Source organism: Cardiocondyla obscurior, linkage group LG04 (assembly GCF_019399895.1).
Source record: "Cardiocondyla obscurior isolate alpha-2009 linkage group LG04, Cobs3.1, whole genome shotgun sequence".
Lineage (NCBI taxonomy): Eukaryota > Metazoa > Arthropoda > Insecta > Hymenoptera > Formicidae > Cardiocondyla > Cardiocondyla obscurior.
This window is the reverse complement of record NC_091867.1, coordinates 10,959,664-10,986,798: the sequence shown is the minus strand read 5'-3', so window position 1 is coordinate 10,986,798 and position 27,135 is coordinate 10,959,664. Positions and strand designations below refer to the sequence as shown.

Here is a 27,135-nt window from a genome sequence, read left to right as displayed (position 1 = left end):
TAGAAAAAGTGTTCTCGTGTTACACGTTTTACTTGTACACGAGATATGTATATATAGAGAGATATAAATTGTGCTTTTATATACACACATCTGTATATAGTCATATATACATATTTGTCGCAATTGACGTACGTAATACTAGTTCAATAGGAATAGTACGTCTCAATTCTGAAATAAAAGTAAAAAGTGCGTCGACATTTACATATGTACCTTTATTCTGGAAACGGCTTCCTCCGCTTGACACATGCGAGTGGACTTGGTCGGCTGACCTTCGCATACCAGTTGCGTCGATCCTAAGTACCTCGCGCGGAACAGGACACCTTCGATCAACACTGACGGATCATCCAACAAGTCTGAAAGTGGCACAGACACGTACCATTTAGGATTTTCTGTCCCATCTTTCCTACATTCCAGAGTGCCGAAGGCAGTTAAGTGCACGGAAGAACATTGAGGTAGTCTAACAGATGATATAATAGTATCCAATAACGGATCCACTTGTTCCATTTCGTTCAACATTTGAATTGTCAATTAATGTTAAAACTCTCATATCATATAACGATATCGTTTCGTAATTTAATAAAATAATAAAATCTTTGGCTTTACAATCTTACTGTTTCCGACTAGATTAACTGATATTTAACTTCATTGACGTATAAACACGAGTAACAACTCTACACGAATAAAAAGCATAGTCACATCACATTTAAAGATTACGACTCTTGTGAGACTCCTCAATATACCGCTTATCATACAATATAATTGGTGACCTTATCAAGGAATACAAACAGAAGAGTATAATTATCTGAAATCTCCGAGCGTGATCTACAGATGAGATATACGTACAATAAATTTAGAGATACACACGATAAAGTATATCGCGCGTATTAAAACATTGTTACATATAAACGAGATAGAAACACTGGATTATCAGAAAATACTAAAAGCATTAAATATCGTGCAGCGCATTTACTTTAAATTATAATTATTATCATGATATTCAATAATTAAAGTAATGACGCAATGCGTTCTAATCGTCAGAAAATGCGTAAATGTGCACGTATAAAGAGTACCTACCGTATAATAATAATTAGAAGCAGATGACGAATTTATATACATCCGAGCAAGCAATAGAAAAGAAAATATTATATTAGCATTATAATAGTAATCCTACTTTTGTAATTAGAAAATCGTTCAGAAATAAAAAACTAATAATAATTGTATCGATAAAAATGCGACATTACCTTCTTTGTTTCTGCTTTTTTTCTTTCCCTCCTTATCCTGAAAAATAGAACAAACAATTCACTTTATATGACAGCACAGATAAAATGTTGACAAATACGCTTGAAAAATCTCATAAATATCATTTATGTAATCACTTAAGCTGTAGGATGTGCTAACCATGCAGCAACTGCCATAAGGAAGCTAATAAACATTAATCTTTTCCTATTTACTTCTAGAAACAATAGTGATAACAATTATGTAGTAAAAGTAGAAAGAATGATAAAATAAGCACTAAATGCTATGATGATTTTATAACTTTTTTTTTTTACGAAGTAATATATTCGAATAATTATTCCATTTTATAAAACGTTAAAAAGATATTGTTATTTTTAATTATATATCAGTTTTTGAAGTATGAACGTATTCAGAGCCTAAACATAAAAAAAACTGCTCTCTAATAAAACTTAGACGACTTATGACTTCGTCATATTCATCATATTTTTTCTTGTTTTAGTCTCTACATTCCTTGAAGCACATATAATTACAAATCATCCTATGTAAAGCAATTTCTTATCGTTGCACTATTTGTGGATACGGAATAATCTAATATGCAATATTTTCATATCATTAACGAAGTTTCAGTATAAATTAAAATAAGCATAACAAGCGGAAGCCATAAAGGAAAACTAAAGCAATAAGATAAAAAAAAGTACCTTTTCCTTTAAAAAATAAAAAAATAAAAAAATCAGCTTAAACATTTGTAACAAATATTTGTCAGAATATAACGCAACTGCTGAACCTTTCTTAAATATCATAAAAATTATCTTCATAAAGTGTTAACAAAATTATAAATAAGCGATACCTGCCAGATATTCAATATTAAAAAATATAGTTGAACTAATAAATGATAATATAGATTATATTTAAGCTGATTAGTACATATCTCGTTTAGCAACAGAAAGATAGTACTGTCATGCACCAACGTGTGCTACTTTACCGCAAGCTCACTAGAAATATAAATATCTAGTCACTAATAGTAAAACAAATTCCGTGGTAGCATTTGAAAGGGCACCTTTTTCACCTTGTTGTTGGATTCCTTGAGGCTCTGAGGGGATGAGGGAGAGTTTTTGACTGGGGTCTTCTGCGGACTCGATGTAGGTTGCGCGGGAGTGGCTACTTCGCACTCGTTAGAAGACGACGATTGTATAACAGACACTACGGGAGGAGGGGAGATTGAGGCAGACGTCGAGGGTATGGGCTCGGAAGGTGCTAGCGTTTCTATCGGGGCGACACTCAAAGTTTTAGGAGGGGTTTGTTTTGGAGTAGCGACTTTCGCATTCATTGGTGGTAACATAGTCCTAGTCTTAGGCTTCCTCCACCCCTGCATAACACCAAGACGATATTAGTAGAACACTGATACCATCGAATTGCACGGAATATAGGAAAATGTAGATTATTCGTATCCCCTTTTTTTTCTTTTTTTTTTTTCCTGAATTTAAACGCATTAACACCGTGACACCGTTTTAATATTACCTAATAAGAAATTTTAATAAAAGTATACGTATATAACATATCACAAGTGCTGCATCTTATTTAATTTAGCCTAAGTATTCGCATTTAAAAAGTAGGATCTATGCAATAAGAACAATACAAATAACACATACATATTAAATATATGCTTACCTTGTCGTCATAAAATCCTTGATCGTCCGTTCTCTGTTGTCCGAGTAATCGATCCGTTTCAAGATCAGTGTCCGCCTCTTCTTCGTCTGGGCATTCCTCGATTTCCACATCGGCTTCATCGCCAATACGACGTGCATCAGATTCTTCGCTATTGCTTTCCATGCAGATTCTCCGCCTGCCATCCATTATACTGTATTTTAGTTAGATGCGTTTACACGTAACACAGAGGATATCCCAAAGGGTATCCCAAACGTATATTCGATGTCGTAAAAAGGGAACGTTCACAGTGATAAAGCAGAAAAGTATCAAAACATATATTAGACAAATTTCAACAATTGGAATACCCTTATTTGCACAAAACAAAATGTTAAATACCTTGGAATCCATATCGGACTAACGCTCGGCTCCGGCGGTTCTTCCGATGGCGATTTTACAGGTAAAGTTTTAGTCCTTTGCAAGGCCATTCTGATATCTTTTATGGCTGCTTCCACTTCGCCACAGTTTAGTTCTAAGGATACACTTTGCCTTCCTTGAGGTGCCGGTGGCGGTGGCGTGCCCAATGGATCTAAACCATCCAACTGTAATTCGTTAGTGTCGTACGAATTTTCCTTCTTCGCGATAAACAGATCAGGAGACGTTGTTTTTAACGTGTGTAAAATATCCTTTGTTACATTTAGACTAACGTCTTTTCCGGAGTCGTTCTCATTTGTGCCTAACATGTCGTTACGAGTTCTCTGTATAATCTCCTTCTCTATCTCGTTTATTTGCCGTTTCATGAGCATCACAGTAGGATTATTGTTGTCAGTATCGCTCGCATGCCCACTAGACAAGCCGTCCTCTAACACGGGCATACTAGTGTATATTCTTAACGAATCCGAGTTATTTCCCAAATCGCCGACCGATCCGAGAAGGCCACTTGCTGGCATCAATTCATTATCCATCATCATAAGAGACACCTCACTGTCTAAGTCGCCACAATTACTATCGCAGTCGGTAGTCTCGGGGCTAAGTGTAAAATTACGCGAGTGTCCCACTTGTAAACCGACTTCAGTCTCGCCAAGATCTTCACTACTGCCAGTACCTACTGAGAGGTCCAGGAAATTGTTTTCATGTTCACCCGTCTAAAAAAAGCAGAAAAAGCCAAGTGTAAATATTTACTTCGTATTGCCATGATTAGTATTTCAAGCATGGAAAAGTTTTCCAAGCGACCACGCGGCGTATATAAAAACTGCATTTATATTTAGAACATTTATATTTAGAATTGCTATATGACTACTAGAAGAAATACAATTTCCAAACGTTAATATTTAATATTTTTTAATTGTAAAAATTTAATATTGCAGACGTATAACGCATTATAAATAATTTTATTTATTGCATTCCAATTTTTTTATGTATAAATAAGTCCTAATTTTATATTAAATTTAAAAAATACAAAGTAAAACAAGACGTTTTTAGAATAAAAAAAAAAAAACAAATTAACCGAAGTAATGTTTCTTGCTATATATATATCGTCATAATTACATTTTGTGGAAAATCGGACCGTTGCTTTTTAGGAGATTCATGTACCATAACCTCTTCCGTTGTGGGTGGACCACTAGCTAATCGTTGACCAACATATGCACTTCCACCTTGCCTCCGCAATTCATAATCAAGATCCTTACAGCAGAAAGAAATTTTTTAATTATTTGTAATGTACAAATTTTTTTATTTGCTCATTATGTGCGCGTATATTATACATGCATATTTCTCCTCAAATATTTTTTTATTTTTCTTAAAAGCACTAATTAATGTAGATTTCTTTTCTAATTATAAATTCTCGTGCACATTATATATATATATATATATATATATATATATATATATATATATATATAAAACATAAAACTTACCTGGAAAGGAAAAGATTCTATATTGTTTTCCTTTTCTTTCGTTGGCGCTGGGCATTTAAAGAATTCTTCCAAGACTTTCCGCGTCTCTGAAAATTCATACAAATAGTCGAAGGTGCTACCTCCCGGCGAGACAAGACTGCTTATATTATCAGCAGGTAAAGTCGACGGTTTTAGAGAGTCTTCCTCTTCCTCTTCGGCCTTTGGCGATGGAGATGAAGAATTTATAGGCTGATCTTCGGTATTAATATTTTCTATCACAGTCTTGTCTATTACAATTTCTGCGGAAGTATCTTCCTTCTTGAAATATAAGATGCAAAATATTAACAACCAATATTATTGCTACTTAATATAATTTATAAATAATATCTTTTACCTCATTATGATTTGGTGTTGTTGGTAATACTCTTTGCGGGAAACCAGGCCTCGGTGTCATGTACATTGAAGGCGACGATAATAAGCTAGGGAGCTGGGTGTTTTCGCGAACTCCATAACGTCTCGGGCTGCCTGAATATTGAGCAATTGGTAATTCACCAATTACTCTCGCAACTTTATGATTACGTTCCGGAGAAGGAGAATCTGCCTCACAGTCGCTTGCTGGGGTAACAACCTACAAAAATTATTAAGTATTTATAGAAAGCTCTTTGAAATAATTGCGCGGGATCGTCACGAGATATTACTTTGAAAAAATCCGAAGTGTTGCGATGATATGCCGTCGTAGGACTAGGAGTGCTTCCAACGCTAGAACTCGGTGGTTCCGGCGCCACCCGACCTCTCTGCGAATCGTCCGTTTCCAAGTCAAGGCTCGTCGTAACTTGATTCGAATTGCTCGACGCTAAATCCAATCGCAGCCCCTGCCAATTGTCATCGATGTCGTCGAACACCACAACTTCGCCGTCGCTGACAATAGCCATACTTCTCGCGGGAGTGTTGTGGTTCGACTGATAATCTACGCAGCTCTTCGGCAATCCATAGTCGAGGTCGGTAATACTTTTTGGTACGGTATACTCTACATTATTGCTATTCAAAATTGAATCATAATTAATTATGCGGCTGCTTCGGTTGCTTTTGGGAGAGTCATAATCCAGGATGGATTTCGCGGCGTTGCGTCGCACCGAGTGTACCTCTGAGGCAAACACGGTCTCAGTCACCTCTCGATTTGCGCGTTGTTTCCTTGTTTCACCGCATCTGAAAAAAATATCCACAGTAAATTAGAGAAACGTTATAAAAAAACAGTCTTTAGCTAATCAAACGACATATGTAATTACCGGCTTCGTAGTTCCCATATGGTTTGCGAGTTGGGAGACTTATTGTTCTTCTTAACAGACAGCTTATTATCAGTCTGAATATCCTCGTTATTTATGGAATTTGATGCAGCAAGAAATCGTGACTTTCTGGCTGCTACCTTCCCTCGACTCTGGGAGAATACTTCTCGGCCGCCAGCAATCTCTATAATTCTGCAAAACAATACAAAAATCATTAGATTAATTTTTGTTAACGATTCTTCCTACTAAGAAAGCGTCTTAAAATGCCCTAATTTTTCAAATCCCTTTTACTTCAACTAAACGCTGATCGAGAAAAAAAAAAAAAAGAGTATCGGTAATCATGCATGAGATTAATAATACTTGGCGGAGTCCTTGTAACTTTTCTCTCATCTAGCTCCTCCAATATACCCCGGGACCCGCTGTCAAAACAGATGACTCACACGCCGCGTAAAACGTTCCACGCGAGCTCATTCCCACCTATAAATCTACGTCGGCCTAGGACATGGCGAGCGTTGTAAATCTCGACGACAGATCCCGACGCATGGCGATGTTTGCACTACGCATTATATCGTCCCGATGAGCGACGTGCGTTCCGTCGCGCGCGAGTCGTCGAATTCGCGCGCACGTGGGGCGTGCGAGCGGCGAGTGTCCGAGCTGACGATGAGACTCGATGCCTGTGACAGGCGGAGATAACCCCAAAGTCGGCGGCATGGGGTGTCTCCTCGCGTGGCCCGCTTATCGAATGCATTTAACGTCTTTCGAAGCGCCGGGTCGACCTCGGCCACGCGCACTACGCCCAATCAGCCACGGGAGCGATGCCCTGGAACGGCTTTATTGAAAAATCATCACGATCCTCTGCCGCGCGCGGGGAAGAGAGGGAAAGATCACAGTTTACACGAGGCGAAGAGTGCGTGAGTACCTGCGTGCTCTTCCATAGGAGGAAAACGAGCGCGATTTTTAAGCCCCGTAAGTAACCCGTGGCGCCCATCTGAACGCGGCTCCCGTCGCCGACTTCTTATCTCTCGCAGACGATTTCAAAATCGAGAGGAATCAACGGCGGATTAGAGTCGCCCGCAACGACTCGAACGACGCGAAGATTTCTCTCGCCCGAGATAAAAGACAATTATAGTTCCGCGCGCTGTGAATTACGAAGGATGCCGATGCATTTATTAGCCGAAACTCCGCTCAAACTTTCCTATGGAATTACACTTTTTTTAGACGATCCAAAATCTCCAAGTGCACTCTCGCCATCGCTCGCTAGGGAGCGCGGGATTGAATTCTATTTGCTACCGCCGTTGACGCCTCGCGACGGACCCCGAAACGTGTAACTTACAATTGCGTACCTTATTGCCGCTACGCGATTAAAAAACCAACTGCCGCAGACTTAATTTTTATCAGGTATAATACGCGCAACGCCCCGCACGTGTCTCGCTTCTCGCTTATGCATACATAAATAAAATACCGAATAAAGAGCCGAACGTGTTACGTAAAGCGTATGGCGTGACGCGTGAAGTTGTGTGACATCTTTACGTGTGAGAATCGGTGTGCCGCGCGTATCAAGTGCCGCCGGCGAGCGTGTTAAGGATCGTCATTAACTCACGCACTGTTAACTGCGTCGTACTCTCAAAGCCCGTCTTTTACTTGACTTGTTAAAAATATCGAATCAGCCCTCGCACTTCGCAACTCTCGGCCGTTATCGTTACATTGCCACCGCGTGAGTATAATACACGGTGAAAAACCGCGCGGCAATAACGCCGCGATAACAACATTTATCGTTTAGCAATACTTGTCGTTAAAAAATTACAGAACTCAAAGGCAGCTTCGCCGAACAATTAACGAAACGGCAGTCGGGATAAGATCAGGGATCTCGAATGTGTACCGGATATCGGCAAACTCGCTCGATTAATCAAATCTGTTTCGGACGGGTTTTTTTTTTTTTTTTTTAAATATCTCTGCTGAAAGTTTTAGTTTAGTCGACGGTACGCTAGGACGAAATAATCCGACGGAAATAGGCGAGTCGACTGTGGGAAATTGAGAGAATTCGCATCGCGACCGGTTAATTTTAAACGATATATTCCATTTGAATGTTTACGAGCGGCGTGCCTTTGATCTTTGCCGGCGGGACACGTAGTTTAATACGAGCGATACCGAATCTGTTATAATATCTGAGCAAACCTGATGCCAATCTGTGTCGTCACAATGCGGATAGTTTGCTTATTGGGTGCAGTTAACTCCGATTCGTACGGGGAAATAGAAACTTGTGCCGCGCGCGTCAAGTTTCGCCGATAATCGACAACTTTACGGGATAATTTGAAATTATCGGGTTATCCACGCCCGCGTCCGATTGCGCCCGTGCAAATACGGATCGAATGATGAAAATATCGGAGAATAAAAGGTACTCGCGCGCCTATCTACGTACGGATTATCATTGTCGATAAACGAGCCGCTCTGAGTGCCAATCGATTAATAATGACAAACCAATGTTTCGTCCGGGATTTCTTGCCCGCGAGATGCTTCGCATTCGCGGAAATAAAATATTTTCACTCAACTACGAACGCCTCTAAAAAAAAACGCGTATGCGAAAAGATATGTAATTATTAAGCAGTTTTAATTCTTACGCGTTTTTACTTTAATCGATAATTAAGTTCTATTGCCTTTGGATATATCTCCGCGGATGCGCGAAAGCGGGATCGAAACAAAAAATTCAAAATGGCAAACGCGGGGAATAAAATATCTTCAAACTCTATTGAAAATTGTGCGAGTTCTTTGGAGTCGTTGAATGCGAAAAATAACGTTGAACCGTGCAAAATTCCAGAATGACGATCCGTATGTGTGGCAAAAACAAAGCAGAGTCGCCAAATACCAAAGTGTTAAAGCATTTTCGGAATCGCAAAATAAAAATGTAAAATTTTAAGTAAACGAGCGTGGCAAAATATATTAATAAAAATTGCGTAATAAATAAAGGGGCAAAAGTTTTCGGTTTCGTTCGCGTTGAAACTCTCGTATTGCCAGCTGCTGGGAAAATTGCGGCGCGTATTAAACTAAAAAGCATTGTTTCTTTACCATGGAAATACAAGAAACTCGCAAATATTTCATTCATACCTTTCATGGTACAGATATCGTTACAAATTTACCGTGTTCGAGGGTTTGAATAATCGCCGGGTGAAGATAACGTTCCTGCGCAAAACTTTCCATGGCTAGTCCAAACAATTTCGGAACATCCCACGCAAATAACTGTTAACGCTTTACAATATTACTTATCTTAATATTTGTTTTAAGTGGAACTAAAGGCTATCCCGCCTTAACGGGCTCTGTTCGATCTCGACCAACTGGATAATCACCGGAGATACGACTTGGGGAACGCGTCTGGACGCCGAACGGGCTCGAGACAAATTTCAACTTTGATGAGAAACTGACGCGAAGAGCCGCGTGATGTTATCGCCGACGGCGAAGACGTCTCGAGGGAAGAGAGGAAAAAACGTTTGCTGGACGGATCAAGCCGTCAGCGAGCATATTGACTCGTTTGCTGCACCCTGCAACCCGCGCGACACATTAACGACAGGCGCGAGGAAGAGAGAGCCGGCCGATATTTGAGTGACATTTCCGCCCGAGTATATCGCCGTTATTAAGCTTGAAATTAACGCCCCGTTGAATATACATGGACACATGGCTTGCGCGGGAATCGCTCTGTGTCCGGTACTCTTTCTCTTTCTCTCTCTCTCTCTCGCTATATGGAAACCTCTGTAGAAACTGTATCGGCTATCGAAACCGAGTGCTCGTGTCCACCGTAGATACACAAAGACCGTACGTCAAATGGACGTTTCATCGCGACGACGGACACGTTTCATCGCGAGCGAACGCTCGAATTTAACGTTCGCGATACGCGACACGTAACACACTTTTGCGTGTACACAAGTGTTCGCACACTCCGGCCTCCGCCGGCCCGTTATCGATTCCTTGCCGAGTGATTTAACCATTTAACTTGGTAATTTAAATACTCTGGCAATTAACTTTAATCTCGACTTTAATTCATTTTGTTTTTAAATATTGATAACCTGACCGGCGGCGCTCTTTATTTACGCGCGCAATTATTTTACTCGTTTTACTTTCCTTATTTGACTTTTCCAAAATCAGTCCGAACGGGTTGATAATTTTTTTTTATAACGATAAATGTGTTTTTTTACATATTAAATAATTTAACAATTATCGTTTAAGTCGACTGTACGTGTAACGATGTAAATATGCAAACTACCAGATTAACTCGATTTTCCCACATTGAGCCGGCAGAACTTTTTATAGACGCGTCAATTAAAGATGCAGAGGAACGTGCTTCGCCAAAAGTTCAACTCGAAACTCTAAATTTTAGAAAAGCGACTTTATACATAGCACCCCGTAATGACGTTTTCGTGTGCACGCGAGGGTGTGTTGAAACAGCACCGATTGGCTTTATTATATTTTCGTTAATAATGAGAAGAAGCGAGCAGTCGGTATTTTTAGAGTCGATTACGTTTTCGCCGAACGATCCCCGATTACCTTGAATCCCGAAGCTTATAGCTGGGGCCTCCCTTAGCTGAGGTCAGGATGTACACGGGACTGCCCTCGGGCCCGCTATCGTCCTGCTGCGATTGTCCCTGGTGATCGCTACCCGGCAGGCTGCCGTATTGCGGCGCATCTTCGCTGCGTCCGGACGCCGAAGAGGAGCTCGACGAAAGCGGCTTCGTGGCATGCGGTAGTTGGCCCTCGACAGTGAAACCGGGCACCACGCTCGCCGTCCTACGGGACAGCGAACCTGATTTTTTTCTGCCATTCGCTCGTTTCCTATACCTACGAACGTAACTTGGCACTCTTAACAATCGATTAAAGAGTATAATTAAGAAAAAATAAAAAAATATATAATAACGAAGAGCGCTCCCAAAGCATCTTGTGCCGGGAATCGACGCCACGACATTTATTATTAATCGAGGAGCTTGATGAGACAGGGTGTAACGCGACTTTACCCTTTTTTCGCCAAAAAAAATTTAATAGTATCCATATAGTCGAGGAAAAGACCTATTCTCAAGGGTGCGCGCCTCGCTCGCACATAAATTTAATTATTTTTTTTTTTTTTCTATCTCCACCCCTTTCCCCGTCACAATTTTTCATCTTTATTCCACACGCCTGGGCCCCATCTGGATCCTCAATTACATAATTAACCGTCCTACAATTTTGCGTGAGACATTAGATAGAATTAATTGCATGATAAAAACGCGGGCGGTAATAGAACTGTGTTTCGCGTATCGCTAACATATATTCTGTTCGTTACTAGATCATTAAGAAGAGATATGAAATTATCGATAAAAATTCCAAATATAATACACCGTTGTTTCGTGCGCAATTGGTATTTGACGCGTAAACTTTTTGCCCTGCAAAACGTTCTTTGAAACGGTTGTCGATTTCAGATACGTTTCTTAGATCTCGCACTCGAGTATTAGAGCTTAATCGACGCTATCTATCGGCTTTTTCTCCCGGTGCGTCTAAAGTTATTCCCGATTAACTCGATCGCGATCACGCTCCGTCCACAAATCGGTTTAACTTGCCTGTCGGAGGTGTCCCGCTCGAGGTCGATCATGTCGTCCGATATCGCGGAGGCGCTCGTCGACGTGTTCGTAGAGGCGATGACAGCAGCTGTTGCGGCGGTCGCGGCGGTGACGGTGGTGGTGATAGCGGCGGCCTCCGTCTGGCAAAGGCTGTCATGCGGCTGCTGGCTGCTCTGCGTGGTGGCCCCCGGGGCCGGGGGTGGACCGCCCCTAGGCCGGCATTTCGGAAAGAGTCGATTCAAGTCGGCGTTCTCCAAGATCAGGCTTGTCATCGCCACGGCGCGTTCATGTCTCGCAGCAGGATGTCCATTCTGCGAATAAATAATAGACGAATTCAAGGCGCTGAACTTCTCAGGTTCTTTCTTCGCGTTAACAAGGCTGAACTCGCGCAAGAGCAACGCGGCGCTTAACCCGAGCCGCCCGCTCGTACGCGCGACACCGCGTAATACGTTCAAATAAACGACCCGGCTGGTTTCTCGCGGGGGCTCAAAGTTGGACGGAGATTATCCGGGCGGGATTATTATGAAGGGCAATTGCGCACACATTGTCACGTTGGTCTGAACATTGTTGAATCACCAGACTTTGGGGAAAGCTTGCTATATCTTCTTCGTAAACTATTTTTATTAAAAATATCTCTGTCGCGCTCTTTCAAAATTCCTGCGGCAAAGTGCATTGAGTTTTTTTTTTCCTCGTTTAATTTATCATAAAAGTCCCTCGCTAATTCTAAATCCACGCGCAGAAATTCCGAGACCATTGTCACCGCCTGAGGAAAAGACGGAGAGAGCGGATCCCTAATTACGCGACAATAATTACCTACCGTGAGTTTCTTTCGGTTCATAATGGACGGCGTACGTGTACTTCGCGGGGACCGCCGCCGGAAGTTTCCCTCTCTCGCGGAGAAATTTGCGAGCAAACAGTTATTCCGAAACTCCGAGTTATTACTACCTCGAGCGGCGCCCGTTGAGCGCAGCCGACCAACCCGCCGCGAACTTTCCGCGCCGAATTTATTGTTATGCAGTAACTCCGATGCGAGGCGAAGTCTTGTCGGGTTCAACGCGCCTTACCCACGATGAACTTTGCGCTTTTAATTAACAGCAGTTTGTCCGCACGGGACTTATGAAAATTTCCGCGGCCGACGACCCGCGCGGATGGGTCGACTTATAAAAAATATAGAATACCCGTTGAGCTAAAGATTCAGTTTGAAGGGGGGCAGACAGCAAATGGAAAGACCAAGTGCTCCGGCACTCCTTTCGATATAAAGGCTCTTGTAAATAATTATGCTCTCCGAGCACGAAAGGTTGCTTATCGCGTGGTATCTACTCGCCGAAAATTGACGGCAGCAAAAGCGAGCCGGACTGAGGTCCTCGAGCGCGTGTATCTAATTTCTTCCCTTTTCTTTTGCGAGGACGAAAATCCCCGATTCGTCATACTGAAGGGAGGAGATACCCTACGAGAGCGTGAGTCATTCGTACGCATTCAATCGGTGCGCGATGCGTGAGTCAGCCCCGATCGCAAAGCGTGGAGGAGCGAGCGACGCATCGCGCACGTTCGTTAATTTACATTACACTCCCTGTGTTAAATGTACGTCAAGTTCGCTTGCGGCGGCACGTAGCCGCGCGAAGGAAAACGGCGCCGTTTCGAGGGTACGCCGGACAGGCACGCGGCGTTATTAGTTTCGCATAGCTGAACTCGATTTATCCTTTCGCGTCCGCCGCGGCTCGGCGTCCGACAGGCAGCCGTATTCCCGTCGGTCGTTTCACGTGGCATTTTCTAAACGAGAGACTCCGCGCTCCGTTACGCGCATCCAGTTTTCCTCCCTCCCGAGCCCCCCTACGTTTGCGAATTTTCCCATTGAGAGCTGGAGAGCCGGAAGACGAAGGAAAAGTTGGCGTAATAATACAACAGCCGCACGCAGCTGCCGCGCGCGGCTGCTGAAGAAGGCGTGATTTATTCCGTAAACGGCCGCATAACTTTACGTAATGCGGGAACGTAACGCGCGCGATACAAAAGCGGAATTCGCCGCGCGATATCGGTGCCTCTCGCCGACGCTTTCCGCGATTTCCGGCGAAGAGAATCGGCCGCGCCTTGGACACGCCGATGCGAAACAGCTTTTCTCGGGCATCACGAAGGCACGCGAGCGGCGCACGTTCGCCCAAATAGCATATAACTCGTGCCACGGGGTCTTAGACCTAATGCACGTAGAAGTTAGAGCGGGCATTCCGTTCCGCGACAGTGATAAAAGTACGTTCTCGCCTACTTGCGCGGAAATGGGATGAGCGCGAACCCCGACGGCGCAACCAGCCTCGCCCGTGTAACAACGAGGGACCTTCATGAATCTTCCATCGTATATGACGAGACGTGTGATCACCAAGTGGAATGGAGGAAGATTGCACCGACAAAACTAATTTCGCCCGAAGAGAAACGCCCGTAATTCTCGCTGCGTATCCGACGGCGCGAAGTTCAGACGGGCTGATCATCTTCCGCTTATTAGACTCGCATTTAATCATTCGCGAGACAATATTATATTTCGCTTTCTATTTATGCGCTTTTCGAATTTACCGATCGCCCTTGCATTATAAGAAAATAGCAGGTTAATAAAGTAAAACCGCCCGCACGAGCACTCGACAAATTTATGGGCCAATGGCTGCCGTAATAAAGATCGAAAACGGTAGCGAAGCGCGGGCGGCTTCCTTGAAAATATGGGAATACGCTCTATAAATGGTTTCGTTCGTTCATTTTCAATGTAGTCTACCGGCCATTAATCTGCGATCTACAGTTTAACGCAGGTTCGGAAAGCGATCGAGGGGCAGCGGACGTGGAGGGAGGGACAATGGCATATGTATAGACTTGTCCCAGTAATTCTTCGTCGTGCGATTTCCAGTGAAACTACCGCGGCTACTATCGACTTGCTCCTGTTTTCAAACTCTATCACAGGCGTCTCCTATCGGACGCAAACAAATTTCTCCCGGCTCTTAAAGTGCTTAAAGAGGTCTGCTCGGAGCAGCAAAAATGGGCATTTCTCCGCGGGGGCGGTTAAAATAAACGGCGTCGAATACATCGTGCTCGACTTTCACGTTTAAAAAAAAAAAAAAAAAAAATAACGATATTTATTTAAAAAAAAATAATAATAATAATAAAAAAAATAAAAACTAGAACCGTGTAAATTATGATGGATCGTATTTCCTTCGAGCCGTATCGCGTAGTTCTTTCGCGATCCGAGAAGTTTAATGTAGCAGAACTTGATATCGACTGTAACTCAGCGTATATTTTTGTTAATTTTTTTTTTTTTTTTAATACAGATATATAACGGATCTTTTGTTCTCAATAGTGTCAAGTGGACTTTAACGGAGTGTTAACCCAGTTTGATCGGCCGCGATACCAAAGTACTAAATACCAGAAAGTCGCGGGGGAAAAGGATCAAAGAGTACCAATTATTCACTTCAAAGGTGCTGGAAAATATTGCGATTCGGAGGGGAAAATTAATGGCTCTCGCGGAACAACGGAATAGCAAGAAGTCTGATTGAGGGGAGGGACGCATTTTTCAACTGGGCATTTTTCAAAGTCTATCCGGGAAGGCTTTTCTTTTTCGAGCCAGTCTCTTCAGTCTCTCGGGCTCACCGGGATGCCTCGTGAGGACAACCAAGCGGCGTGGAACGTTTAGCACCGTTAATAATCCCGCCTTTATTGTGTCAAGGGAAGAGACGCGGTCGACTTAGCCTAGGTGCGGGATACCGGCCGCAAGTAGAACGCGGGTTTTGCACGGTCTCGGTGACGGAGTTAAAATTATTTTCGTCCAGGCTGGTTGGTCGGTTAGTCGGCTGGCAGCCACTACAGGGTGAAACCGGTGTCGGGCTCGCTGGCGTGGGACACTGCTGCGAACGGGCGGTATATCGCACGTAACCGTGTAAGAGAGCAAGAGGGCAGGGTGGGTGGTCGCACAGAGGGTGGTCGAACACGAGGAAACGAGAGGGTGGCGAAGGGGTAAAAGAGAGTCGGCAACGAGAGAGAGAGAGAAAGAGAGCGAACGAAAGAGAGAGGGGAGGTGGAGGAGAAGGCAGAGAAAGAGAAAGAGAAGCGTGGGTGAGAACGAGAGAGTCGCCAGAGGGTGGGAACGAGAGGGTCTGGTCTGTGCTTCGCTGAGCGTGGAATCAATAGGGGGTCACTGGCACCAACAGATACAATCGGCACATTTTGAATCCCGCCGCGCCGCGACGCTCAACACGCCGAGCGTCGGTGTATTGCATTTTCTTTCCGTTTTTTATTTTCCAGAAAAAAAAAGACCGGCAAACAGTCATTTTTTAAAAACAGCTCGGTTCTCCGGTGGAGGGATTTCTTTTTTTTTTTTTCGGAAACGCACGACAATGGCGCGCGCGAAGAGGCGCCTGACCAAAGTGCCGCGCCGTTCTCGCGATCGATTATTGCGGGACTCGTGCCGCGAATCCGTCTGCGTTTTCCGCACGTATCCCTCGAGTATTTCGCGCTACGGACGAAGTTCGTCCAAGCCCTCCGTAACGACTACCGCCGACCGGGGGAGAGAAACGCCAGCCCTCTTAGATGGGAGCGACCCGATGGCCACTATATATCTCCTTTTACAAAACCGCGAGGGATTTTAATATTTTTAGACTAGGCAACGAATATAAATTGACATTCCGCACTTATAATTTAATCGATAAACGGCAATTTCATCCTTTAATTCGATTTGAAACTCGTCAGCAGCGAGCTTATAAATAATCTGACACATTAAAAACTTATGACAACGCGAAAGTCATTAGTTCCCTGATCATAGAGAGACCGATGTGTCGTAACTCTCGCAACCCCATTAAACGAATGAAATTATAACGCATTTCAAACAGCCGATTTTACAATCAGTAAATGCCTAATCGCACCCTATACAAATGCTCTCGCGATGTAAACGCGAGTTGTAAAATATAAAACGCTTATTAAACGCGCCGGGGTATTCGAGACGTAAAGTATTGGCACTTCCGAGACGTCGATGGGCTGAAATACTGATATTTCCTAGGTGTACCGATACGGTTAGACATATATCCGCGTACATGGGCCGCTCGGATGATGCAAACTCTTAAGTGTTTGGGCTCGAGCCAATATACAACGTGCTTCAATTTATGTGGCATCGTTTCAGCCACGAAAGACTCCCACCGCGGTTGTCTGCGAGCCGCGTTGCAATTACAAGCAATCACATTAGCCTTGTTTTCGACTCTGTCGTATATCGCGAATTATGATTCGCACACGTATACATTGACTTTTTATCAAGTCGTTAAATCCGATCGTATTGTCTGTCGTGCATGCACAACTCCGCCGTTCGTCCGCGGACTCTCTGCCAAACTCAGAAATCGATTAGCTTTACCCGGAGGTAAGTGTCGTTATTATCCGTCGCAATATTTATCCCAATTTGCGGGTATAAAGTATGCTGTCGATCTAAATTTAGTCGATATCGTGTTTATTCGTATTTAATTTCAATTACCCGAGGGCTTTAAATATTTTTTATGTACAATCGTAACAACGGAGACGCATCGTTCGTTGTATTTGTTAGGAATATAGGAATGCATGCACAAATATACCGCGAGCGAATTTTATTAATACACAATTTTTTTTACTCACGCAAAGTATTTAATTACCGTTCGGCAATACATTAATTTTTCATAGGCGATTATTTTTATTGATCCAATTTTTTTCTTCATCGATATTGTATTTTATATTCTACTTTTCTAAAGGAATCGAGTGACGGATTTATAACGGGATACATCACCCCTTTTTGAGAAAAACTGAAAAACTAAAACTCTCCGTTAGACGAGCTGAATTTTGAGCACACGTCGCGGTCTTTTTTTTTTTTTTTTTTATTTTAATCCAGATAAAAACTAAAATATCACGTTACGTCCCTTTTTATTCTCCGCGATAGCGATTCGGATATATCGTTTCCTTTTTTACCAAAGGGAATACGTATGTGCGGCGTCGGCCAGCAAATTTATTAGTAGACGAAGCGTCGCGTTAGATGTACGGACGTAGCTTGGATCAACCCTTTATCACGCGATCTCGATCGCGATTTCTCGTACCTTGCGATTCCGTAAAAAGCCACGGCTGCTACTTCGAGATTTCCGTAAATCCAATGAATTTCAAATAATCCCGCCTCTCATGGCCACTTAAGATTATTGACATTCACCACGAAGACGTCTGAAATGCCCGACGCGTTTCCATAATCCGATTCAATTAAAAAAAAAAGAAAAAAAGTAAAAAAAAATGGAAGAACCAAGGATGCCTACGAGAGAGCGAAAAAGAGAGGAGAAGAGAGGAGGCGAGAAAATCAGATCAATTCTACGATCGCGCGAGGCGAATGGCCCATAATTTTATGCTCGTTATCCCGCTAGGAAGAGAACTTTGATTTATCAAAGGAAAACTTTGCAAGAAAAAAAGGATCATAATTAGTCAGCTCGATAATCAACGCAGACTCCGGGACGGTTTTATTGGCGTTAATTCAGTGACGTGGTATGGATCGTTGACACGCGGGATTTAATAACCGTTTGCGTCTCTCAACTTCTCTCCTCTTTCTCCGTTACGAATTTCCGCGGCTGCACCTTTAAACGAATATATTAAACGCATATGAATAAAAGATGGATTATTACGAAATCGCCGAATATCCCTTCAGTCACAGATTAACGTGACAACGCGAAGTTGATCCGGAAAGAGAAAGAGAGAGAGAGAATCTCCTCTAATTTCAATTTCAGCTTTAATCCTTTCTTGATTAACTCGCGAAGTTAATAAACCTCGGCAAGCCTAATTTGATGCTAACGCAGTGAACATTTCGATCATTACGCGCCGAATAAAATTTTGTTTCGAAATACAATTTAATTAAGACGTAATGGTACGCGTAATTCCAGTAAACGTATCATACACTGATGTCGTCGTCAGGCAACTAGTCTCTCGCATCTTCGTAGCAACGGCGTGATTAAGTTAATTTATGGGATTTTGTTGAATCTCGTGGAGTATCGGGCCTCGGATAATAATGCTATGGTTCTAATGACTTTAATTAAACGATCGATCCTTCAACCCGATGCGTACTGTCGGATCGCAACGAATTATGGTCGCGTCTCGTACGTGGCGCATCTCGCGGTGAGATATCGCCGACGGTCAAGCACAAATTAAAGGGATAAATAATAATAAAGAAGAAAAAGAGAATGAGAGAATAAAGTTAAAAAAAGGAATAAAAAAAATGAGGGAAGAGTTTCGGCAGTGTCCATCTACTGACCCTTTCATTTCCCACGTTGGATTCGAGCGAACTTCGTTCTGGTAATGTAATTTTTAATTTTCTACTATACGTTACAGAGCGCGCGCGACACTTGCTCTTGCTTTTTCAACGTTAAAGAAAACTGTTTGACATTTAATAATTTTGGACATAATATTCGTTCGAGATTCGTACATATGTGGCTAAGAAATATTAAATTAAGTTAATTTGAGAAAAAGTATATTAGTTTTATTAACATCTAATCCTTAATTAAATTTCATAGCGTGTGCAGAATATTCAGTAATTAAATTTTTTTTAAATATAGCGCAAGACGTACTCTTCTCGATTTGCTCATCCTCTCTTTTCAGAAAATATTTAAAAATTCTTGAAAAATAAGAAAACTTTATAGGAACGCAATTTTTTTTTTTAGAAGCGCTTAAAGTGTTTAATCTTACGAGAACATATATTCTTACTTCATGCATTAATAATGCGACTTTTTAATGCAAAGTATGCTACAAAGCAGGTCTCTATTTTATATCTTATTATATAATATTATAAGTTCTGTGAGAAACGTTGTGCACATATATTGAACATAACAGAAATACTATTATAGGTATAGGTCATCATGTACTAGGTGTATATAATAAAGAAATCCTTTCCGTGAAAGTTATATATAACACAAGAGTTATCTCTTAGATGGAAGATGTTACTGTGTTATTAAAGCAAAAAAGGCATTTGAGAAAATAACACACTGTCTAAATAAAATCCCTAAACAAGAATAAAAAAAAAAAAAAAAAAAAAAAAAACAGATAAAAAAAAGAGAAAAGTAACAAATACATGTAATAAAATATCACAATTGTTCGAAATACAATAAAATAGTACAACAATAACGAATAAAATTAATTAATGGTTACAAAAATAAATCTGATCAATGCCGTGTCGAGCCACACATTGACCGCATGTTGAACGGATTAATTTTCAAAATCAAACAAGGGTGTAATTTCATACAAAACAATGTGATGTAAAATCGACGTGAATTACGAAAGAAAGATCCTCCGTTTATTCTATCGATTTCGCTATCGTCGTGCTACCGCGGTCGAGATTCGCGGGTGACAAAAAGGATTATCAAGATATTAGTATCATCTACTTTTCCAGAGGTGAATATATCCCGATTTAGAAATTTACTTCGCGGATCGATCTCGCCATTTGAAACAACGTCGAGTTGAAAAGCAGAGAACGAGCAATCCGGATTTAAAAGACAACCTGATATTCTTCACCCACTCGCGTAATCTTGTAATAACGCATCAAGTGTGGGAGTTAACATTATCTCTCCTCGCGTTGACTGCTCGTCATTCGGCCCGCCACCATCGTCGGCGGTCAACAGATCGATAGAACCCGACGGTCCCTTTGGAAAAACGAAATTCAAACGATGTAGATGTCGGTTACTCGTCGATGTTACACGCCAGGATGCGCGATCGATCGATCCGGAATCTCAATGGACGGGTAAACGCTTCCTATTTTTAGCGGCCGAATGTCGCGCTGGATTTCAGGTCGACCTCACGCCGACACGTTATCAAACAAATTTCTTGCCACCTAATTGTCGCTCATATATGTCGACTCTGGTTGCGGTTTCTCGAACCCCTTCCCCTCCCTTTCCTTCGTGCCGTTTTCATCACGAAAATGTATCGAGCAATTTAAAACGGACCCTTCATATTTTTATCCGGAAATAATATTGGATATCTCATTCGACGAAGTGACATTTCTTATTCTTTACGTACAGCGAGCCAATATAGAAGCCCAGTATCTAAATCAATGGATTTTCATATTTATTCGCAACGGTTATTTTAACAATCCTAACAATAAGAACCTCCTAACTGCATGGCTAGTTTCGCGTGATTCATTAACCGAGTTTGTGTCCCCGATGATGTTTTACGTTGGAATCGACGATCGATTTTTATAGAGACCTTGCGCTTAAACCGGAGAGAACGGGAAAGACAGCGTATCGAATCACTCCCGGTGCAATCAATTCTGTCCAATTACACAAATGTCGCATTTGCAAATTCTGCATTGGCGCGGTTCAATCGCCCAATTGTCAGGCGCAACAAAATTCTAGTTCCCCCCTCTTCAGCCTCCAGCTCGTTACAGTACGTCATTAACGTCTGTTAACTGGTTCTCAAAATTTTGTCATCCCTCCCCCGCCTGACGTGTCTACCCAGCACGATTGTATATCACGTGTCAATATGTCTCTGGCAATATCGAACGTCGATACCAGGCCGATGATTCACATCTACGAGTCGCATGGAGAAGACGACGTCCATTCTCCGTTCTCTGATTCTGAATTTACGCTCCGCCGAGGCAGAAATGCCTCGAGGAATCGAAATAAAAGGCCGTAGGATTTTAATCATTCGGCCGTACCTCATATTTGGATAGTGCGGTTCGAAAAAATGGAATACAATGCAGACAGAATACTTTGTTTCTCGGAAAAGTTATTTTATATTCCCTCCCTCTCTGTAGCAATAAATCGCGCAATATTTATCACGGCACGTTCAACTCTCTCAATGAGAACTCCCAATTGAAAATTACTGAAATCGCGTAGGTAAGTTTGCTTTGTAATCTCTCTATACCGCTCCGCTCGCATCTCGTAATCTGAATGTATAATGAAAAAAAAAAAACTCCCTCCGCCAACGGCGATTATTTATGTCCGAGCGGGACAGGGTGGCGTGCGAATAAACTCGTTGAAACAAAGGGTAAGGTATTAACGACGCGATTAATTCCGTCGAGAGTATTTTTCCGCGGTATTGTGATTTCCATGTTTAAGCTCTCGGAACGGCACCGGATTCGGCCGCTGAGCAAGGTAGAAAAAGCATAATGCACGTCGTAACGATTTCATAATTTAAATGAATCTGTTCAAGAATCGAGTACGTCACAAAGGTACAAATGTAAAAAAGAAAACGTCGATTTCAAACGTATTAAAAGTAAATTAGAAAAAAAAAAAAATAGAAATACATGTATATCCATCTTGTATCTAAAAGAATAAATTTTCTTTTTTTTAATAACCCGGCTATTTATTAATTTCCCTTCCATCGCACCTTTTACGAATTCCTCCCGTTTCACGTTCCATCCCCGTACCGCGAACTAGTTTTCAGATCGGCGAAAGCTCCTCGCATTAAATGCTCTCACGGCCGTTTCCACGCGCGTGCACGTCGTAACGTATTGTTAGTCCGTCGCGTCTTGGCAGCGTTATTGACAATGCCCGATGCACATGCAGCGGCTCGCTTTAGTGGCGCGATGCAGGCGCTGGGACATCATCCCTAGCGGCCCTGTCCCACCGCCGTCGCGTATTTTTAGCGGTAAACGTATAAAGCGAAGCCCGATCTCTCCCTTTCCCTCTGTTTTTTAGTGCGACACGCTTCTAACGACGCCGCCCCCTTCCCCTCCTCGCCCTCCGCCCTGCGAAGAAATGCAAAACCGATGCAAACTAGATGCATGCAGGGAGAAAGAGGGAGTCCCTACTTGTCCGTTGTTTCGAACCAGGTCGGGGTTAAATCAGGGATGCGAAATTTTTGCGACAACCCGTCCCTCCACCCTTCCCTTTCCCGCCTTATCTCGTTTAAAGAAATATATCCGTATATGCACGCCGCACACGTGACGTAGGGCGAAATTGTATTTTTTACGGCTCGCGTCTGCATGATTTATATTTATCTATGCAAGGATTCCTTTTATCGGGGAACAAAAATAGTCTTTATGAAGGCTGTAACACTTTTCAAATGGTAAGCCAAGTTAGAAAATGAAAATTTCTATACTCTAGTACGGTGTTACGGTAACGTGACGCGATAAAAAAAAAATTGTTTTTTTTCTTTTATTTAATTTTCTTTCTTTTTACTAATATATTTGAAAATATTACGTACGTAATGATAGGATTATTTTTATCGACGTTCGAGTAATTTATTCGCCGGTTGACTTGCGCAAAATTATTACAACCTATTACGCGAGAATCTCGCGATAAAACAGAAAGCAGACTGTCACACATTTCCATTACGGAGTCCACCGCTATTTTACGTCTGGTGGATCTTTATCTGACGAGTGAAGGGTTAATGGGGAAAATTCATGGCCGCGGGAAAAGGAGAGAAATCAAGAGCGAGAGAGAGAGAGAAAAAGAAAAGAAACACGGGTCGCCCGTTTGTTTCACTCGATTCTAAAATACGGATTGCCACGCGAAGATAAAAGAACTCGCTCGTGGAGCGCCGTTAAGATCGAGCCCTTTTTCGCGCGGGCGTTAAGATCGACGAGATTAGAGACGTACGACTCGTCTGGGGGAAGGTGAACGGCACCGTTACGATAGCGACGTGCACTTGCTCGAAAATTCACGATAGGACGGCCCGATATTCCACGAGCACCTGTCGGCAACACGCCGCAAAAAACAGGTACGCCGAGCGGAATCGACAGGAAGTCACTCGGCGGATCGCGAACGACGAATATTTCATATAATAGGGCGATCGGATGTAAAACAACGGTAGGTACCTGGGGGCTTCTCCCATTTTTGTTGGAATTAAAAAAAAAAAAAAAAAAAAACACACGCACCCTGATTTCTGAAAAACTTTTGCACCGAATCGATATCCATCGCCAGCGTTCGTGGCGCAGCGTTACCTTTATTACAGTTATATATGCATTTGACTAGGTGAATCGTAAAATTATATTTCTCCACATATTTTGATAAAATTGAAACCTCAGATAAAAAAAAAAGTCCGAGCTTTCCCTAACGCTATTGTTAACTAAATCGCAGGATTGTTTCTCTGACAGCGCTTCTCGTTTAATCTCTCCGACGGTTTCTGCGCCTCGATTGAAATTCTTTAGCGGGGAAACAATTGCGAATTTTATTTTCAGAAAATTGTCCCCGTTTTTAACTTCTCTATTTGCACGTTTAACTTCATTATCTTAATTAGCCCGATAACCGAAAACATGTACAGTCAAATAATTATATCAAAGGCAGAAAGTTTAAACAGGGATGTACGGGATTTAATTTCAAATAGTTGGCTCGATCAATTTTCGGGTTGCGAATCTGTGCGTCTGATTAAAAAAATAAAATAAAATAAAATAGAAGAAAAAAAAAAAATTGGAAAAAATCGCAGGGCACAGGAGGAATAAAAAAAAATTTGTTTTTGCAAGGTAGAAATTATTTTCCTTGTTCGTTACGGTATTAAGCTTCAGACCTTCATCTCCTGGCCCATCTTCTTCATGTTAAACAAAATTGAGCGCCACAGAGGATTAATCAAACTTGATTGTATATCCCGGGAGGTGCCCTATACTAAGATTGGACGATCAACGAATAGCTGTAGCGCGGGGGTGCTGGATGCGGTGTCACGAATACTTTGGGGAAAGTAGCGTGCGTCCGGAAAGAGATGAAGAAAGAACGAGAGAGGCGCGGTGAAAGGGGGATAAAGAAGGGAGAGAGTTACAGCGTTCTCGATTGAAGCAATACGAACCGACTCGGGCAACAGTTTTTACGAGCTCGCGTTCAATTAACCCACGCACGTGACACACATACAGGCGAGGAGGGAATGCTAAACATTTTCCCGGCCCGTTATTTTACATTAACCCTTTCTCGCGCGGGGTGAAACTTTGTATCCGGGAGTTTTCATTAGGATAAAATTAAATACATCCGATATATTTCCAAGAGCCCCCGATGCCACTGAAACCAAGTTACTCTCCGATACGACTATTACTTGAAAAAGTCACCTTGACATTTAGATAAAAAAAGAAAAGTATCAGAGCCGCAGGTGATAATCTTCATTCATTATCCTGTGCAAAGTCTACGTCCGTTCGCGTCCGTTGATTAAACCGACCTTCCGTTTTCAAACCGTTTCCCGTCGCTCCCGGACATATTCGAGATCGCTCACCCGACGATCTCCGCCCCAGGATGAAGGCGGGGTAAAGGGGAAAAGATTCGTAAGGGATGCAACGTGCGACACCGTGAAAAACTGGCTACGTACCCTAGATCCACGAGCGGGGTTCACGGCGGACGCGGACTCATTCGTCGCCGCTACGTATCTATAGCTAGGTACGATCGCATCGCTATCGCGGAACGCCCGTCGACTCGACTCGAGACCTACGTGAGAAACGACACAGAAAACCCGCGTGAATCCCCTGTACGTTGTGTGTATGCGCGCGCGGGTGTACGCTCGGCTCTCTCTCGCCGATCGTTGAACGTCGCGGCCGCCACGGAATCGAGAACGGAAAATCGATCGGCTCGCTATGTGCGCGTTGCGTGAGTTGCGTACGTGTGTGTTGCGTATATGCACTTTGCATTCGCTTATACCGAGCATCCGAGGAAACCGACGAATCATCGTCGGGCGAGCCGCGCTCGCGACAATATAAAAGGGGGAAGGAGAGGAAGCAGGAAAAGTATACTCGGCTATACCTGGGAAATTATTTCTCCTAATACGGCAAATTAATTTTCCGCACGGCGGCTAAATGCTTGCCGCATCGGCAAAGCTCCCTCCGACCCCGTGAGTCGGTGGGATAGGAAGGCAAATCGGGTTCGCTTCTGTCTCGTGTTTACGAGGGATTAGATAAATTGACTGAAATATTGCCGGTGATTTCGCTTCTCTATTAACATCACGTAATACGCTATATCGCTGACTCGAGCTCGCAGCGGAAGAAGGCGAGCCGCGAAGCAGAGGCGGAGTTGAAGGAAAGATCAGAAAAGGTGGACGAGGGACGTTACTCGGCTCGATTAGTTTCTCCCTCGACTTTGCGCTCTCGCGGAATTAATGCAGAAGTCAGTAACACGAAAATGCAAATCAAAACCGGCAAATAATTCGCTCATACGCCGCGATAAAGAGCGACGGAGGAAGATAAACGCGCCATTTGAATTATTTCTCCATTCATGAGGGATCTGTGGCGAGCTAGGAGTATCGGATTAAAAAAAACCGGCGCGCGACGGAAAATCAGAAACAACTCCGTCTCGCCTGTGAAATTAACTCCCTTTGAATAAGATAAATAGATATTCCGTTCTATCCAAATTTACCCGCACGGAAAAAACGAAGAGAGAAAAAAAAAATTTTAATGTTAAACCGGGCTGCTAAACTGTGCGCAAAATCAGAAAGAGAGAAAAAGAGGAAAAATAAAAAAAAAACTCAACGGCGAATCATCCTTTCCCGCTACGTTTTTCTCCCCTCGAGCTAAATAAGCGAGAAAATAAATGTTTTTCCCGACTCCGTTTCGGCGTTTCGCGATGACTTACCCACGAAGTCAAGAGGCAGAAACAACAGGGCAAGAAATCACTTACCTTAACTTTCGTTTCTTTGGTTTCTTTTCGCTAAAGCGAGTAACCGGCCAGGTCCGCGTAAATTCGGGCATTCACGGCGTACGTGCGCTTGAAAGTCACGTTTCGAGCTTAATTGTCGAACGGCGGCTGCGATGGATCCCGTGGATGGAGGAAACTTCAGGGAACACTCGAGGAAAAACTTGAGGGAGAAAGTAGTCGGGACCACCAAGCTGTGACAATTGACAGATGCGCCGATTACAGTTAGCCGAGAAAATTAAATCGGGCGGAGGGATTTTCCGCGTGCTCTTTGTAACGCGAGGGAGAGATCGAGAAAAGAATCGGGCGCAGGAATCGAACTCGCGTACTTGGTTCTCTCTAGATGCGACGTGTGCACGGTGACACGAAGCGCGTCTCGACGTAAAGATAGCAGCGTTCTCTTCTTCTACCGGAAAGCGGAGAACGGTCGTTTCTACGACAACGTCGTCGTTATCCGAACACGCGTCTACTGCTCGCCGAGCCCCCGAGACTCGAAAGAACAGACGAACGACGATGACGCGCGCCGCGCCACCGACGATCAATCGCGCGCGGGAGGCATACCCGACCGAGGCGACCGAGCGTCGACGACGAGGTGGCGGCCCACGTTTCCAACGCGGGTGAACGAGCGTCCGATATCGCGCTCAGTTATTTTCCCGTCCTCTCTCTTTCTTCGTCGTTCCTTATTTCCCTATGTCTGTCTCTCTCTCTCTCTTTCGGCGAGCGAACCTCGAAGGAGTCTCGCCCCCGGGTGGGCGAACCGCGACGCGCACCTATCGCCCCCGATACTACGTCGCCGATGTCGGCCTCCTCGCGAGCGAAGGGGAGACGCCTGAAGACAGCCGAGGACACGCGATTTTCCCTCTCGTTCGCGGTGGTCTTCCCTCTGGCCGCGGGGCCCCCGAGTGTGGGTCGCGCGAGTTTCATGCCGCGGTATCAAGGCGGCAAAGCGGGCGGATCGATT

At 43.2% G+C, this 27,135-nt stretch overlaps 1 protein-coding gene across 12 annotated transcripts in view; it reads right to left on the bottom strand.

Moving 5' to 3' along the window:
• LOC139101638 (serine-rich adhesin for platelets) overlaps positions 1–27,135 on the bottom strand; it is a 38,516-nt gene that overhangs the window by 10,941 nt on the left and 440 nt on the right. For 2 of the 12 annotated variants that reach the window (XM_070654943.1, XM_070654932.1), the window contains exons 2-13: positions 11,635–11,945; positions 10,592–10,882; positions 6,062–6,250; positions 5,474–5,981; positions 5,170–5,403; positions 4,797–5,093; positions 4,429–4,563; positions 3,280–4,025; positions 2,905–3,094; positions 2,294–2,602; positions 1,242–1,278; positions 211–353 (exon numbers count right to left, since the gene is read on the bottom strand). In XM_070654943.1, coding sequence (XP_070511044.1) covers positions 211–353; positions 1,242–1,278; positions 2,294–2,602; positions 2,905–3,094; positions 3,280–4,025; positions 4,429–4,563; positions 4,797–5,093; positions 5,170–5,403; positions 5,474–5,981; positions 6,062–6,250; positions 10,592–10,882; positions 11,635–11,906 — 3,351 coding nt within the window. In that variant the 5' untranslated portion in view covers positions 11,907–11,945. Of the gene's footprint in view, positions 1–210; positions 354–1,241; positions 1,279–2,293; positions 2,603–2,904; positions 3,095–3,279; positions 4,026–4,428; positions 4,564–4,796; positions 5,094–5,169; positions 5,404–5,473; positions 5,982–6,061; positions 6,251–10,591; positions 10,883–11,634; positions 11,946–26,159; positions 26,634–27,135 lie in introns of those variants that run through there. The other 10 variants (XM_070654944.1, XM_070654940.1, XM_070654933.1 and 7 more) reach the window with 9 other exon arrangements.